Below are 18,348 nucleotides of genomic sequence, written 5' to 3'. Positions count from 1 at the left end.
CACAGTGGTAAGTGGGATAGATGGTGGGGGTAGCAAGAAGTAGTACTTCAAGCTTCCCCCAAAAACTCCTATACATGGATCTAGAAAATGCACTAGACTAAATCCTGATGGAGAAATCCAAGAAAAAAGTCACAGTGAGTCATTTTTGCAGTGCAGGTCCTCATAGGGAGATGGAGATGGATAAAGAGGTCTATGGACACTGGGGACAGGGATATGGCCAGGAGCTCCCTTTGTATGGAACATTCCAGTGCAGAGGGAGAGGCTGAATACCAGGGCAAGAGAAGGTGTCTCATGCACATCAGGGTCCTGCAGTGGAACCTGGTGCCATCTGGAAGCTTTGTCACCCACTACCCAGTTCTAGGTCATAGAGCAAGGGCAGATTGAGGAGAAACCTTCACCTAGGGCTGGTGTTTTAGGGGAAGGAGTGGTTAAAGGTGCCAGCAGTGCACTGAGAGAGGAAGCTCAGAAGCAAGCAGCAAGCAGTGTGGCTCAGATCCCAGTTCTAGCTCAGTCTGAACCCTGAAGTAAAATAACCAGGGCAGGAATCCCTTCTGAGAGGAGAGTCTTCAGTTCTGTCAGTTAACCAGCAGATCTTCCCAGGTGACTGATAGGAGATGAATCCAGCAGCAGTCTACTGTCACTCAGACCCAAACCCAGTTCAAGATCTTGCAGAGCTCAGAGCAGTAGGGAAGCAGTCAGACTTTGCTGGATCAAACCATTTGAGGAGCACTGAAAACTTAGAGATCCTGAGCCTGAGCTGTCCCAGAGATCTTAGAATAACAAAACACTCTGTTCCCTCCAAGAGAGCCTAGCCCTAATATCAAGTAGGTTGGAAGAAGGATCAAATGACAAAAATGAACACCAGTATAAAAAGCTATAGGGAATCTCAAGACACAATCCCAAAAGAAAAGAATTATCCACAAGATAAAATATCAGTGTTTCTAGCAATTTGTAAGAGATATTTAAGAATTAAACTCTTAAAATTCCTAGGAAGAAGGGAGGAGTTGGAAAAGAAATGAAATCTATGGAAGAAAGAATTGGAAAGGGAATTACCAGATTAAGACCTTGGCAGAAGAGCTACAAAAGCTTGCCCAAGCAACAACCAAACTCATTGAAAATTAGAATGGACCCAAATAGAAGCCAGTGATTCCATGAGACACAAGAAATATTAAAGTCAAAAGACTGAAAAAAGTAGAAGAAAATGTAAAGTACCTCATAGCAAAAACAACTGATTTTAGAAAATAGATCAAGGAGAAAAAAAAAAGAATCATTGGACCACCACATAAATGCCATGACTTTAAAAAAAAATTCTAGACATTATATTTCAAGAAATCTTAGAAGAAAACTGCCCAGATCTCTTAGAACCAGTGGGCAAAGTATAAATAGAAAGAATATACCATTCACCTCTTGAAAGAAACTTCCAAGTGAAAGCTCTTAGAAAAATGATAGGCAAAAATCCAGGGCTTCTAGATCAAAGGAAAAAAGTGTTGCAAATAACCAGAAAGAATTTGAGTATGAAGGAGCCACATGATTTAGCAGCCAACACTATAAACAAGTAGAGAGCTTAGAGGACAATATTCCAGAGGGCAAAGGAAATGATCTTACAGCCAAGACTAACTTAGCTAGCAAAGATCAATATACTACTACACAGGAAAAATGGATCTTTAATGAAATAGAGGACTTGGCATTGCTGATGGAAAGACCAGAGCTTTTTAGAAACTTTAAAGTTCAAGCACAGGAATCAAGAAAAACAAAAAGGTAACAATGAAAGAGCTAAACAAGGCTAAACCACTTACATTCAAGTATAGGGAGATTTATATTAACTAATGCAGAACAAATTGAAGAGAACTAGGAGGACAGTTTCTACAAAATATCAACAAAATGGAAACTACAAACAACTTTGAAAAACATGAACTCTGATCAGCGTAATGACTAACCATAATTACAGAGGACTAATGATGAAACATGCTCTCCACCTCCTGATAGGGATATGAAGGGCTCAGTGTAGAATTAGACACGTATTTTTTGGACGTAGCCAGTGCAGAAATTTGTTATTCTTGAGTATTCATTTATGTAATAGAGGTTTTGTTGTTGTTTTGCATTTGCACTTGGGTGAGGGAGGTGAGGATGGGAGGGAGAAAAGGTGTATTTTGGTTGACTGGCAAAAGAAAAAAACATGTTTGTATGGTTTTTAAAAAATAATAATAACTCAGTAGTACCTGAGTTCAAATCTAGCCTCAGACACTTAACACTTACTAGCTGTGTGACCCTGGGCAAGTCACTTAACCCCAATTGCCTCACTAAAAAAATTAATTAATTAAAAACAATTAAAAATAATAATAATCACTTAGGGAAATGTAAAAAGATTGTTTTACTGAAGTGAGGGCACATTGGAAGTCAGATTTAAAATTTATAGTGCACCCAGTCAGCAGTTTCATGATTTCCTCCACAGTACCACATGAGGAGGAGTGGAGTATTTAGTGGTGAAAGCAATCCAAGTTTGGGATTTGGCAAGATATGATTGGTGATGGGATAAAGGAGTCAGGGATTAGAGGTTAGAGCATAGTGAATAAGCAGCAGTAAAAATAGTATAAAGCCTATTTATTTCGAAAATACAGTAATATTTCCTTTTTAAAAAAATAATAAACATTTTTATTTAAAGTTTTAAGTTCCAAATTCTATTCCCTCCTTCCCTCCCTCCCCTTTCCCGTCCCTCAGGTGGTAAAAAATCAGATAAAGCTTATACATGTACAATTATGTAAAACATTACCACAAAATAAGGTAATTTAAAAATCATTATGATTTGAAACGGTTGATGGTATGTAATGATGCTTGATCTTTAATATTTAGCATTTAACAGCTTTTACAAACAGTACTTGTTCCTTGAATCCTTTTTAAAATTATTATAATGTATTTGTAGCACAGAGGGTAGCAGTTTTGCCACGTTTATTCTTAGCACATTTAGATAGTGAGTTACTTTTTTTTTTTTGGAGGCAATTGGGGTTAAGTGACTTGCCCAGGGTCACACAGCTAGTAAGTGTCAAGTGTCTGAGGCTGGATTTGAACTCAGGTACTACTGACTCCAGGGCCAGTTCTCTATTTACTGCACCACCTAGCTGCCCCTTACCTTTAAAAATGCAAAAGGAATTAGATGTGCTTGTTTTGTTCTGAAATGTGTTATGGGGGGGGCAGCTAGGTGGCGCAGTGGATTAAGTACCAGCCCTGCATTCAGAAGGACCTGAGTTCAAATCCGGCCTCAGACACTTGACACTTACTAGCTGTGTTACCCTGGGCAAATCACTTGACCCTTGTTGCCCCACCAAAAACAAAAAAAAAAAAGGCCATGAAATGTGTTATAGGTTGCTGTGAATTTCTTTGTTCTTTTGGTTAATGAGGCATATCTATACAATATTGGAAGCATAAATATAATCTTAACAACAATGGCAAAGACCACACTTCTGTCAGTAAACAAAGTGGGTGGAAGGGGAGTACACACTTCCCTTTTAAGGCACTGAAACACTTTGACCATTACTTCTGTCTCTGTCACTGAAGTACATTCAGAGTAATTTAGCACTTCTGTGACCTTCTGTGTCCTCTATCAGCGTATTTCTGGGGTTTATTGCGTGCTGTAATGTGCTTTGGAAGCACATTGTTATTTGAATGCCTTGATAAGAATTCTATACTTGATGGCATACTTGATATTTCAGTCCTAAAACTTGGAGAAGCAATTTGTACTTTTTTCATTTTAAAATGTACTCTGATGAGATATTTTGAATGTTTCAGAAAATCATGTATAAATGAACTTTCAAAGGTACAGATCATAGAATCATGAACTCTCATAGCTGAAAGAAACTTTAAAGATGACCTGGTTTAACAAACTGAGTGGCAGAGAGGCTCAGTGACTCACTCAGAGCCGAATGTATTAATGACAAGTTAGTACGTCTTTTCAACATAATTTTAAAATGTTACCAAAAGGTTCATCTTTTCAGCTGGAAGGATTAAATAACAATTATTATTCAAAGATGACAATACTAACAAACATTTGGGATCCAGTGTAGGTGTGGTTGTAAGAGTAAATGTGTGACTAAAAAAATGTTTTTCTTTAATTTACAACCATAGTCATTGTTAGACACATATGAATTATAATTATTTATTAAGTGGTTACCAACCACTTTGCTAAGTTCTTGAGATACAAAGACAAGCATGAAACAGTCCATGCCCTTCAAGAGTTTGCATTCTAATTGGAGAGACCATGTGTACATGTGTGTTACATACAGAAAATATACAAAATTAATACAAAATAGTTTTGAGAGGGAGACATGTATGAGCAGCTAGAGGATGGGGCAAAGAAAGAGAGAGCAGGAACAGCTTTCTGTAGAAGGTCACTCTTGAATTGTGTCTTATAGAAAACCATGGATTCCCAGAAGCACATTCTAGATACAGGGGGCAGCCATTGCAGTAATGGAGATGGAAGATGGAGGGTCATGTGTCCAGAACAGAAAGTCAGTCAGTATGGCAGGCTTGCAAAATGTGAGGATGGAAATAAAATCTAAGATTGGAAAGGTTGGGGTGAGCCAGATAGCGAAAAAAAAATTTAATGTCAAATAGAATAGTATTTAATCTTGGGGAAGTGGGGAACCATTGGTGCTGTTTGAGCAGGAAGGTGATATGATCCAAACTTATGTATTGGGACAGTCACCCAGGTGGCTGGAATCGAGAGGCTGAAGGCAGGGAGAACAGATTGGAAGCTGTTGTAGTAGACTAGCTGAAAAGTGATGGTAGGCTGAACTAGGGCAATAATTATGTGCATGGAGAGGAAAATGACAAGATTTGGTGACTTACCTGGATGTATGCATGAGTCAAAGTGAGGAGTCATGGATGATACCAAGGTGGCAAATTTACATGATTAGAAGTTTGATGGTGTCCTTGACAATAGTAGAGAAGTTTGGAAGAGGGGTGAGTTTGAGGAGCAAAAGAAAGAGTTATGTTTTAGACATATTCATTTTGAGATATGTATAGAACTAAGTAGACACTCCACCTTCAGCTGAACCCAGAATTCAGCTCCCTTTGAAGAAAAATGCAGTGATCCCTCTCAGTTATGTTGCAAATAAATAAATCCAGAAGTTTCTGAATAATTGTTCCATGACTCTTGAATCATAGAATAATAACCTATTTGTTTTTTATTACCTCAATGTAAGTTTTATTTATATATATATAACCATTACACGTAGCACCTTGAAAGTAGTAGGAACTCAAAGAAGGGCTGTTAGCTATTGGTTTTTAATTTGTCTTAAGTTAACATGGATTATTTCTTTAGTTTTATATGTCATTGGTCAGATATGAACTTTATTTTTATCAGTTTTTGCAGTTTATCTTTTCTGATTGTTTCCTACAGAAGCTGGACCATAGCATTTCTTTCTTTCTTTGGGGGGGGGGGCAATGGGGGTTAAGTGACTTGCCCAGGGTCACACAGCAAGTGTCAAGTGTCAAGGTCTGAGACCGGATTTGAACTCAGGTTCTCCTGAATCCAGGACCAGTGCTTTATCCACTGCACCACCTAGCTGCCCCCATAGCATTTCTTACAGTTTTTGGTGATAATTCTTGATTATATTTATTTTTTCTGAAATTTGGCTCAGTATATGAAGTGGATTGAACAAATTTTAATCACTAGTTATGTATGACTTTTCAAGATACAATTTTAAGTTAAGCTTCTTGCTTTCTAAGGTTCCTACTGTTTGCATGTTATCATAGCATATACTGGTAAATAAGTTCACATAAGGTGCTCTTAGTGACCTAATATGTTATTGTTTTTCCTTCCAGGAATTATTTATGTTTTAAGGAGAGAAGAGGAAAATATTTAACATAAGAGTGCTAATTTCCTGTGTAAATATGCATTTTTTAAAGATACGAAACTAAAATGGTTCATAGTTAATAAAGCAAAGAAAAACAAGAAGCTGTCTTTAGACTTATGATAATGATTTTTCTTTGTTCAGAAAATGAATTTATATTAGAGCTTGTATAATCTTTCTATCCTCATCACATGTGACTTTGTCTTTTTTTTTTTCCTTGACTGCTGTTAATGTAAAGTTCTAACTGGGCATAGCAGTGGGACTCTACTGTAATTATATTCCACCATTGAACAAGAAGTATAATTATCTCTTATCACCAAGTAACCAAAATAGAATAAGAGTACATAATTGTGAATTGACATGCCTTGAATCTGAATGTGGTATGAAGTTTTAGAGAGAAACAAGTGATCTTTTGAAATGTTGAAATCAGGATTTAATCATTTTTTCCCCCTCTTATATGAAGGAGGAAGATGCAAACATAAATGACCTCAAACTTGAAATCCTTTGCAAAGCTCTTCAAAGAGACAAGTAAGACCTAACAGCACAATGTATTTTCTCCATTTAGGTCACTCATTTGACTTTGTTGATGTATTTTTCCTCATGTCATTTGTAGTTGAACATTCCTTGCCCATTTAAAAATAAAAAGCAAACTTGTAAAAGACTTTAAGACCCAGCTTTGAAAAGGAGCAATGTGATCCTTGATTTTTTTTTTTTTTTGCAGGGCAATGAGGGTTAAGTGACTTGCCCAGGGTCACACAGCTAGTTAAGTGTCAAGTGTCTGAGGCTGGATTTGAACTCAGGTGCTCCTGAATCCAAGGCCAGTGCTTTATCCACTGCGCCACCTAGCTGCCCCAATCCTTGATTTTTTGGTTTTTGGTTTTTGGTTTTTTTTTTTTTCGGTAAGGCAATTGGGGTTAAGTGACTTGCCCAGGGTCACACAGCTTGTAAGTGTTAAGTGTCTGAGACCGGATTTGAACTCAGGTACTCCTAACTCCAGGGCTGGTGCTTTATCCACTGCGCCACCTAGCTGCCCCAATCCTTGATTTTTTAAGGACAAAATTGGAACATTTCAAGGGGGGGTGGGGGCAGAAATGTGGAAATTTATATCTTTTTCTCATTTCACAAAGCTAAGGTCAGAGATACCAATTTCATTTTGATTAAAAGGTCTTAGACTTGACATAATATCAAAATTTTCAAGCCTCTCCTTTATATGTATCTGCTTTCTTCCTAGGTGTTCTTCATTTCCATCTATGGGAATGATTCTTTTAAAACCTACCATGTGGGAAGGATTAAAGACAGTCTCTTGTGGGCATGGGTCTCTTTCTCAGAGAAGAATTTTAAAGATGTCCTGGCCTGACTGCTAAAAACTTTTTCCTGGCTCACCATTTTCCTTATTGGAGGGAATAGAGCTATTTTTACTTAGTTACCTCCTCCCTCCTCTGAGCACTCCCAAATAGTTAAAATTGTTGTTAATTTGGTCTCAGAAGCCATCCTCAAAAGCATCTAGCAAGTCTTCTCACTTGATTTCTGTGCCACACCCCACTCATGCAATGTTATTTATCTTGGCTGCTTTTTAAAAATTTGTTTTAATTGAAAATGTAATGTGTTATGTAATACAGAATTGCAATTGACCATGTAGATTTACTGGCCTATGGTTTATGTCTAGATGCTTTCAAACAACAAAAATGTTCTCAGTTTCATATGTGTAACCCTATTTATTTCGGTTCAAAGAACAGTGCCCATTTTACTAGATTTTGAAAAACAAATGTGTTAATGCGTTCTTTTGGTTGTCTGTTCTTTGGGAAGTCATTCTTTAGGTTGCAAAACTAATTTTGCTATTGGCTTCAGTGTGTCCTTGGGAAAGTTACGTAAGTGGTATTTTTAAGTATAATTTTCTAGTTAAATATTTATATAGTATTCCCAGCTCTGGTCAGATGTCTAGGTAAGTTCAGGATACATTATGAAAAATTTAAGTGTGTGCATGTCTTATACTCCAAAATCTTTCATTAGTCTTAGATACATAATCTTCTCTGTCTTTCCCCCAATCCCACCCCCATCCCCAAGACACCATATTTTTAGTCATCTGAAAAGTTTTAATTTGTTAATTCCAAACCTCATGATGATGATTTTTTGTTCTAGTTGGTCCAGTTCAGATGGTAAAGATGATCCAATTGAAGTATCTAAAGACAGTATATTTGTGAAAATCTTAGAGAAGCTTTTAAAAGATGGTAAGTGATTTGTTAAAGCTCTGTTGTATGTTCTACACATTTTCATGCTTAACAAATATTTATTAAATGAATGAGTAAATGTTGAATTAGGAATTATAATTTCATCATGAGTTTTTTTTTTTTTTAAGTGAGGCAATTGGGGTTAAAGTGACTTGCCCAGGGTCACACAGATAGTAAGTGTCATGTGTCCGAGGTCGGATTTGAACTCAGGTATTCCTGACTCTGGGGCTGGTGTTCTATCCACTGTGCCACCTAGCTGCCCCATGAGTTCTTTTAAACAGTTCTTTTAGAAGCTATATAGAAAAATAAGCTTAATTTCTTATTTAATGGTTAAACTGTAGTTTAAACAATTTAAAATTTATATCATCAATCTCAAAGTCAGAATCAGTTAAACAGAGAGAGGGTAGTTTGCAGGGTACCTAAGAATTATCTACCGAGATATAGGGGTATGTGACATTTGTCAGGGGCAAGATAAATAATAGGTATTGTCTCTACATAGTTGTAGGGAGGCTAGATTCGGATGGGTTTTCTATCAGTCTGTTTCTGAAAGTAATTCTCCACATTTGTCTCTTTATTAGAGCAGTCAGAGAATATCTGGGCTAAACTTCTTACTACCTATCAGTCCCTGCAAAAGATTTAGTGCCCCATGTTTATTTAAGTTGCAAAGCTGGCTTAGCTTTTCAGTTTTCTGGAACCCCAAGTATAATATTATCCACGAATGGAAGAGTAGAATGGATCTACTTTATAAAACATAAATTTCAAGATTTGGCAACGTGGGAAAATAACATTAGAAATCTATGTATTTTTGTCATATCAATAATCTAAGATCATAGGATCATAAATTTAGAAGTGGAAGGGGCCTTAGAAGTAAGTCAGCAGGGGCAGCTATGTGGCACAATGAATAAAGCACCAGCCGTAGATTCAGGAAGGCCTGAGTTCAAATCCAGCCTCAGCCACTTGACAATTACTAGCTGTGTGGCCTTGGGCAAGTCACTTAACCCTCATTGCCCCGCAAAAAAAAAGAAAAAAAAAAAAAGAAGTAAGTCGTCAGGTTCAAACCTCTCACTTACAGAAGCCTGAGGTCCAGGGAGTATGAATTAATTGGTCAACATCAAATTTGGAGATAAAAAGCAGAGTCAGAATTCAGCCTGGAACTCCAAATCTTTTCCTCTTTCTGCTCCATACTGCTGTCCTCATGGCTACAGCCTAGATGCTTGAGCTTGACATTTGGTATCTTTAGATGTAACCCTATCACAAATTTATTTGTCACCTTTCTACTTATATATTTAAGGACCCTGTCTAAACTGCTTATACAATTTTCCCTTTGCAAGATACTCTTTTAATTCTGCAGAAAAGAACCTAGCAACATTAAACTAATGAGGGCCTTGGACTGGTGACTTCCAAGTTCTGAATCTGATACAGTGGCCTTATGTTAGGGTTAAAACATATTTTAATAAGAAAGTTCATCATTATGTTATGTATTTTCTCACAAAAACTACCCCTTTACAAATTGATGTGATAACTTCACAATTATGCTTAGCATCATTTTATTCCTAGGAAATTAAGGATACTAAGTCTTTACTGGAAATGTTAATAAATTGTTAAAAATTTATTCTCTTACTATAAGTCAGCCCAAAACATTTACTGCATATAAAGAGCCTTAAGCATAATATACAATAATATACAGTCCCTGATTATGAGAACCTCATAGTTTGAAATCTTAAGTAACTTGTTTTTATGAACTTGAAATTTGGCTGATAGATCGTCTTATTTATTAAGTGAAGAAAATACATATACTTATTTTTGAAATTTTTATTAAAATGTACTTGACTCCACATACACATTTTTGTATTACAATCCTTAAGGGATTCTTTAAAAAAACAAAAAAACCCTATTACTTGGACCCCAATTGCTTCACCAAAAAAAAAAAAAAATTTCTGTTTAAGAATATTGTGTTAGAATTATGGAAGTGCTTTTTTAAATGAAACAATTAAACAGGACATTTCTCAAATTCAAGAGTGACATGATTTGAAATGGAAGCAAAGGTGTTTATGCATTCAATCAGATTTCTTGAGTAGACAATGTTATGGAGTTATTAATATATTTTTTTGTTTACAGGTATTCAGCTTAGTGAATATTTACCAGAGGTGAAAGACTTACTACAAGCGGAAGAACTTGGAAGCTTAAAGAGCAATCCTTATTTTGAATTTGTTTTGAAAGCGAATTATGAACATTATGTCCAGGGGCAAATGTGATTTCTTTTTCAAAAGCATTAAATGTTTCTAATAAATTGTATCAGTGTGTAAATTTGGAGCATTTTGTTCTTGTTTTATTGAAAATGTTTAAGTTTATGACTAAGTGGTGTGATGTTTCTTTTGTACTCTATTTAGAAACTGACAAAATCTTTATGGCTTTATGGAATTTTGGTCTTTGCTTCCTGAAGTATTTTCTTCCTTCCTTCCTTCCGCCCGCACAGGGCAATGAGGGTTAAGTGACTTGCCCAGGGTCACACAGCTAGTTGTGTCAAGTGTCAGGCTGGATTTGATCAGGTCCTCCTGAATTCAAGGCCAGTGCTTTATCCACTGCACCACCTAGCTGCACACCCCCCCCCCCCCGAAGTATTTTCTTTGTTTTCTTTTTCACTCTGAAAAATCTCTCTTGATCCTAGAAATACCATTTAATATTGTTTGGTTGTTATAGCTGTTGACCTTTGTTTTTAAATTTTTTTTTTTTAAGCACTAGATTGTGAGTCAGGAAAACTTGAATTCTTATCCTGGCTCTGGGTTTCTTTATTTCTAAAATGAGGGATTAGTCTAGACTTCTTCCCACTTTAAAATTCTGTTGTAGTATACCCTAAAGACAGTCTGGGGCATCTGGCATATGCTTTTGTTTTGGGGGTTTTTTTGCAGGGCAATGAGGGTCAAGTGACTTGCCCAAGGTTACACAGCTAGTAAGTGTCAAGTGTCTGAGACCGGATTTGAACTCCGGTCCTCCTGAATCCAGGGCCAGTGCTTTATCCACGGTGTCACCTAGCTACCCCCAGCATATGCTTTTAAGAATAAAATATCCAGAGATGTAAAACCTTAAAAGTTTTTGAGTGGTTTTTTTTTTTATTTAAGGTTACAAAGGTAGGCCTAGTGTACATAGGATTGGTGGCAAAACTGAAATAGTTTCAAACTTTTTCACCTAATAGTTCAAATTGAAATATTTAAGTGGGTCTTCATTACATTTGAGATGGATAATCAAATTAAATGTAATTCTGTTTAGTAAAACAGTAACCTAAACCACAGCACATAAGCACATCCTGCCCTCAAAAATGACATTTTTAGTATAGGATCCACCCTAGATCTAATGCAAATTTATTCTTCATATTTAATATGAAATTGCCCACAGAGTAGGCCCAAATGACGGTTAATCATTGATCTTGGTTTTCCTTCTATGTCTGTCTAGAAGGTGAAGGTAGAAGTTAACTGTTTTATTCTGACCAATGTCATCAAACAATCTTCGTCTAACAGATGGCTTAACAGCTAGAGATTGGATGGGGAGTTGTTACCATATCCATACTTTGTGGTTCTCTGGCAGGATGCCTGCTAAAACAACTTGATACAACAGCTGAAAAGGTCATAAGTTAAATTAGTTGAAGAGAGATCAGTTCTTAGTTCTATAAAATACAGCTGTCTTTCTTTCTCTTCACCTTGGAGTAATAGCTTATATACTAAAAGATTGAATGTGTTTAGAAAAATAGGCTAATAATGTGATTGCTAACAAAGGAAAGAAATGCATTAACAACCTAAAGAAAGTTATCACTCAATTTAATTCTTCTAGTTTCATGTTTATAACTTTTAAATGAGAATTTGACATATATTAGAGCTCCCCAAATTATACATAGTTTAAGTGTGGCGGTTGGGAAGAGAGAGAGCAACAATTTGGAAAAAAGAGGATTGCAGCTTGTCAAATGTCCACTATTAATATGTACATTGAATTTTGGACTGTGAATTAAGTTATTATGTTTGCACTTCTGCCTTTCAGTGATACTCCCACCTCCATGATTCTCTAAGACTAAGTTGCAAAACAGTTAAATGCATTGATAGAGGGAGTTTCATCACCAAGATCCCTAAACTAATAAAATGACTGATCCAGAGGGGCAGGGCTAAGATGGCGAAAGAAAGTCAGTGATTTGCCTGAGTTCTCCCCAAGAATCCTCCAAATACCTTCAAATAATGACATAAGACAGTTCCTGAACAGCAGAACCCACAAAAGGACAGGGTGAAATAATTTTCCAGCCAAAGACAATTTAGGAGGTCCATAGGAAAGATCTGTCACACCAGGGGGAGAGTGGAACGCAGGCCACGCCAATGCAGACCCAGCCCCAGCAATCCAGAAGCAGGCCTTGGGAGCCACTGAATCAGCAGCAGCAGCAGCAGCAGCAGCAGCAGCAGCAGCAGCAGCAACGGCTTCTGGAACTCACCCCACAGAGGGTAAGGGGGTTGAACAATTGGCCAGAAAGATATCACAGGGGTCTTTTTGCTAGCATTGAGGCAGGACTCTGTTGTTTTGCCCATACTCGGATCCAGGTCACAGTCTTGGGTGGCAGTGCCTGGCTGGGGAGGAGCACAAGCACATCAGAGCTTGCAGCCACAGTAGAGCTAGGCTCCTTGTAGTTCCAGGGCAGAAAAGCAGGCTTGTGGTTGCTTGCAGATTAGGGCACAGGCCAGGAGAGTAGTAAATACACCTCTCTTTAAATAATACCATCTTGGGGCAGCTACATGGCACAGTGGATAAAGCACCAGCCCTGGATTCAAGAGGACCTGAGTTCAGATTCGGCCTCAGACACTTGATAATTACTAGCTGTGTGACCCTGGGCAAGTCACTTAACCCTCATTGCCCTGCAAAAACCAAAAAAAAACAAATCATGCCACTTTGTAAGAACTGAAAATTTACAAATCCCTAGAAGTATCTCTGAAAACAGCTGCACAACCCCACTGAAGCTTGGGACAGTGCACCCTCCACCCTGGAAGCAGTGCCCTACTTTAACAAAGAGTTAAAAGTCAAGAAATAGTCTGGAAAACTGAGCAAACAGAAAAAAAATTCTGACCATAGAAAGTTACTATGATGAGAAGGATGATCAAAATACACCCTCAGTAGAAGTTAACAAAGTCAAAGCTCTTACATCCAAAGCTTCCAAGAAAAATGTGAATTGGTCTCAGGCCATAGAAGCTCTCAAAAAGGACTTTGAAAAAAAAGTAAGAGGTAGAGGAAAAATGGAAAGAGAAATGAGAGTGTTATAAGAAAATCATGAAAAAAGTGAACAGCTTGATAAAAGGAGACACACAATACTAAAGAAAATAACACCTTAAAATACAGGCTAGGCCAAATGGTAAAAGAGGTACAAAAAGGCAATGAGGAAAAGAATACCTTAAAAATTACTGATCCTCCCCCCACAAAAAATTACTGATCTAGTCCCTTCCTTCCCCTTCCCCCCACCCCCACCCCCAAAAAAGATCTTGTTAGAGCAGGGATTTTTAACCTGGGGTCCATGAACTTTTTAAAAAATTTAAATGATTATTTCAATTGATTTCTTTTAAAGTCTTTTATATATTTTATTTTACTTATTTGAAAACATTCTAAGAAGGGCTCCATAGGCTTTACCAGACTGCCAAAGGGATCCAAGGTACAAAAAAAGTTTAAAAACATCTGTATCAAAGGAACTCACAGCAAACCACCCTTAATTATAATAGTAGAAACATAATTAGTAGCATCACTTGGAACTATATGAAGAAAAACTATACTCAGTCTTTGTATTTGGTAATGCTTGATTTCTTGTATAGAAAAACATTTGAACTGTTCCCAAACAATAACAGTATCAAGACATTCTCAAGAGAATGGCCGGCTTCAGTTGAGCCTTAGTTAAATAGCTCCCATATGCAATGTAGTCTGTTGGCTGTGGGAATACAAAGATGAAAAATAGTCCCTGCCCTCATGGAGGCTACAGTTTAATAAGGGGATGGGGTATTTACAGAAAGAAATAGAAAGCAGGGTCAAATGTAATAAGGCAAAGGACCGGGCCAGACAAAATGATGTTAGAAAATTTGAGGGGAGAGATTACTTCCAGTGGAGGCAGTTGATGGCAGAGATGGCACCTGAATTAAACCTGGAAGAAAGATAGATATGGATATATATATATATATACATACACACACATATACACATACACATATACATATACACATATACATACATATATACACACACATGAAGAAGAAGCTTGAGAGGGCAAGACAAGATTGGAAAACAGCCAGTAGTCCAGTTGGGAATGTGGAGTAAGTTAAGCAAAGCAGCATGGGAAGGTAGGTTTGAGCTATATTATGGAGGGTTTTAAATGCCGGGATAAGGAATTTGGGTTTTCTCTTCTCCATTTAATTCTTTCATCCTCACTATTGTCCTGTATCTCTTTTGCCCTTTGTAGTTAGACTAAAAAGGGCTGTCTGATTGGTGCCTCCACTTTCCTCTCCCTTTCTTCTTAACTCCCTGCATTCTTGCTTCTGACCTTATTCTAACTGACTGCTCTCTCCAATAATTTGTTTGTACATGTTTGCATGTACATCTCCTATTAGATTGTGAACTCCTTGAGAGCAGGGACTGTCTTTTGTATCCCAGTGCTTAACACAGTGCCTGGCACATAGTAACTGCTTAATGAATGTTAATTGATTGAATGATTCTTTCATCTCCTTTCTGTCTGACTTGACCTCTCCTCAGTCTCTTTTTGCTGAATCATCATCTATATCACTGTGTGTGAGTGTATCCCAAGACTCTGTCCTAGGCCCTATGCTTTCTCAAAAAGATGGTGATATCATCTTGTATGGGTTCAATCTTCATCTCTGCACCAATGAATCTCAGCTACATATACCCAGACTTCATCTTTGTTCTGGTTTCCAGTCCCCCATCAACTGTGCAGTGAACTATTTTGAACTAGATGTCCCATCACCATTTCAAATTCAACATATCCCAAAGTGAATTCATCTTCCCTCCTTTTCCATCCCTTCTCCCTATTGCTTTTCCAAACTTTCTTATTTCTTTTGAGGGTACCACCATCTTTCCCATCACCCACGTTTGAAATCTTGGTGTCATCCTTGAATCCTCATCCTCCCTTATGCCAGACATCTAGTCATTTGTCATTTCTTATCAATTCGAACTTCTTACCTCTTACATCTGTACCCTTCTCTCCACTCACATGACTACGACCCTAAATTCCTGAAGCAGGTATCTGGCCGTTTCACTTTTCCTGCTAATTAAAGTAGTTAGGTGTGGGAGAAGGCAGAGTAAAGAATGATTTGAATTTGCATGCTGCCAGATTTAGGGAAACTAGGAGAAGGTACAAATAACAGGAAGATGTTGAGTCAGTTTGGGGGCATGTTAAGTTCAAAATAATTATTGTAGTTGAACTCTGGGAAGAAATATGCTGTCATACTTGATCTGGGAGTCATTTGCATAAAGGTACCGAAGGTACTAGAGCATGTGGGAATGTGGAGAAAAGAGGGCAGAGTCTTGCAGGACACCTACTTTTGGGGGGCAATGGATAGAAATTGAACTAGTGAAGGAGACTAAAGTGAGAATAAACAGGAGAACCAGGAAGAATAGTGTCCTAGAAGCTAAGGACTGTTAAGTCAAAAGGGTGGACTACTGTTAAATTAAACAAAAAGAGGGTTTTGTAGTAATCAAGAGGTTATTGGTGACCTTGGACTGAGAAATTTCAGATCTTGTGTCTGTCTAATAAATAAGGGATTTGTGTTTGTGACTCTTATGTCCCAATGATAAATTTTAAAATCTAAAAATACTACTTCTGGTCTTTTTTTTTAGTTGGTTTTTATAGTATCTACATTTCTCTCTATATCTGTACCCCAGAGAGCTATCCCTTATGAACAAAGAAAAAAAATTCAGCAAAACCAATCAACACTTTGAAAAACATCTGTTGTATGCAATGGTCCACACTAATAGACTCTTTCTTCTGCTAAGGAGCAAGGGGAAGTATTTTCTCATTTGTTTTCTTTGGGATCAAACTTAATCTTTATTATTTTGCAACACTCATCTTCTGTTACTTCATGTTAGTTCTTTTCAATTACATTGTTTTTGCCTTTGTGTATAGTTTTCCTAGCTCTGCTTACTTCATGTGCATCAGTTCATAAAAGTCTTTCCAAGGGGGGCAGCTAGGTGGTGCAGTGGATAAAGCATGGGCCCTGGATTCAGGAGGACCTGAGTTCAAATCCAGCCTCAGACACTTGATTCTTACTAGCTGTGTGACTCTGGGCAAGTCACAACCCTCATTGCCCCATCTAAAAAAAAAAAAAGAGTATGTAGAGCAGGGACTGTCTGACTTTTAGGGGCAACTAGGTGGCACAGTGGATAAAGCACCAGCCCTGGATTCGGGAGGACCTGAGTTCAAATCCGGCCTCAGACACTTGACACTTACTAACTGTGTGACCCTGGGCAAGTCACTTAACCCTTATTGCCCTGAAAAAAAAAAAGTCTTTCCATGCTTCTCTTTATTCCTCATGTAATTCATTTCATAGAGCACAAAACTATTCTATGATATTCATGTGCCACAAATGGCTTAGTCATTTGTCAATTGATGGGCATCTACTTTGTTTTCAGTCTTTTTTATATCAAAGAGTGATGTTTAATTATCTTGGTGTATTTAGACTTTGTAGTTATCTCCTTGAAGTGTATGCATGGCATTGGATATATATGCCTACGTCAAAGGATATGGACATTATATTTGCATAAGTACAATTCTTCCCTAGAATGGTAATGCTAATTCACAGTTCCATCAAAAATGTATTAATTTGCCTGCCTAACACAGTCTTCCAAAGCCCATTTCCCATTTTTGTCACTTCTGTCAATTTGTAGGCTGTGAGGTGAAAACTCAGAGTTCTTTTGATTTTTATTTATCTTATTAGGGATTTAGAGCATCCTTTCATATGGTTGCTAATAGTTTGCAACTCTTTTGAGAACTATCCTTTGGCCACTTTGCCCAATGATAATTTTTTTTTAAAGTAACATTTAAAGAAATCAAGTCAGATTTAAATACTGGAAGTTAGAATAATTTTTATGTTTATTCAATTTTTAAAAATTGGATCAGGTTTTTATGAATTAGGTTTCTTTAAGTTAATTATTTGCTTGGGTCAATAAGATTATATTTTATCCCTAGAAAATTATAGATATACCAATTCTCTCTTCCACAGTTCCAAAATCAGAAATTTATCTTTTATTTCTTTCTTCTGTAGTTTTTATTTTTTCTTATCTACAACTTTAGCCCAATGTAAGCACATGGTAAGTGTTTAATAAATGCTTGTTGATTGATTATATCTCAACCCAAGTTAAATATTGCTGGTAATAGGGGCAGCTAGGTGGCGCAGTGGATGGAGCACCCACCCTGGAGTCGGGAGGACCTGAGTTCAAAGCTGGCCTCAGACACTTGACACTTGCTAGCTGTGTGACCCTGGACAAGTCACTTAACCCCAATTGCCTCAGTAAAAAAAAAACAAAACATTGCTGGTAATACATTTAAATTCATTTACAAAACATTGAGCACCCATTCTTACATAATGACTTTCTATAAAATAACACCCAGAATATACTTCTGCTAAAAAAAGGAATACTCATATAGGAATCCTCTCAGTCATATGAGTAACATTTATAAATTATGATAAACGTTTAGTGTGGTCCTATTTAGTGAATACCCAGTTATAGACAGATATTTCTACCAAAAAAAAAAAAAGTGCTCAAAGGCAGTCCTTTGGGGAACCTATGCCTTTGAGCTCTTCACTGCTCTCAGAAACTTTTTTCTTTGGTAATAAGTAGGGAAAATGTGGTGTGGCAATAATGTAAATTCAGCCCAAGGAACAAGGATGAAGAAGAGAAGAGTGGTACTTAAGAGGTCATGGAGGTGTTGGATTAAGCAATTGATGTATTAAAGATATGGGCAGCGTTTTAGAAGTAAGGTAAAAGAACTTTTTTGAAATCCATTTCCTCAACATAAAATGTTTCTGCTTTTTACTGTCTTCCAGTTTGGTTGTGCTAAACCAGTTTTTGTTTCAAATTTGGATATATTTTCCCCCTTCTGGAATCTGTAATATAGTATACAATACTTAAAGAATTTGTGTGTACCATGATACCCCCGGGCTGTTTGTTAGAACAAAGCAGGCACAGCTGGTTTTGATCTTGAAATTAGTGAAAGAGTGATTTATATGCTTCCAGTTTCTCCAATAATTTGA

At 37.1% G+C, this 18,348-nt stretch overlaps 1 protein-coding gene across 1 annotated transcript in view; it reads left to right on the top strand.

Moving 5' to 3' along the window:
* Positions 1–10,390, top strand: part of NUP133 (nucleoporin 133) — a 65,597-nt gene extending 55,207 nt beyond the window's left edge. The window contains exons 24-26 of the mRNA XM_043999529.1: positions 6,313–6,377; positions 7,989–8,077; positions 10,196–10,390. Coding sequence (XP_043855464.1) covers positions 6,313–6,377; positions 7,989–8,077; positions 10,196–10,332 — 291 coding nt within the window. The 3' untranslated portion in view covers positions 10,333–10,390. The remainder of the gene's footprint in view (positions 1–6,312; positions 6,378–7,988; positions 8,078–10,195) is intronic.
* The last annotated feature ends 7,958 nt before the right edge of the window (positions 10,391–18,348 follow it).

The sequence above is a fragment of the Dromiciops gliroides genome, chromosome 4 (genome assembly GCF_019393635.1).
Source record: "Dromiciops gliroides isolate mDroGli1 chromosome 4, mDroGli1.pri, whole genome shotgun sequence".
Lineage (NCBI taxonomy): Eukaryota > Metazoa > Chordata > Mammalia > Microbiotheria > Microbiotheriidae > Dromiciops > Dromiciops gliroides.
This window is presented reverse-complemented; position numbering and strand designations above follow the sequence as displayed.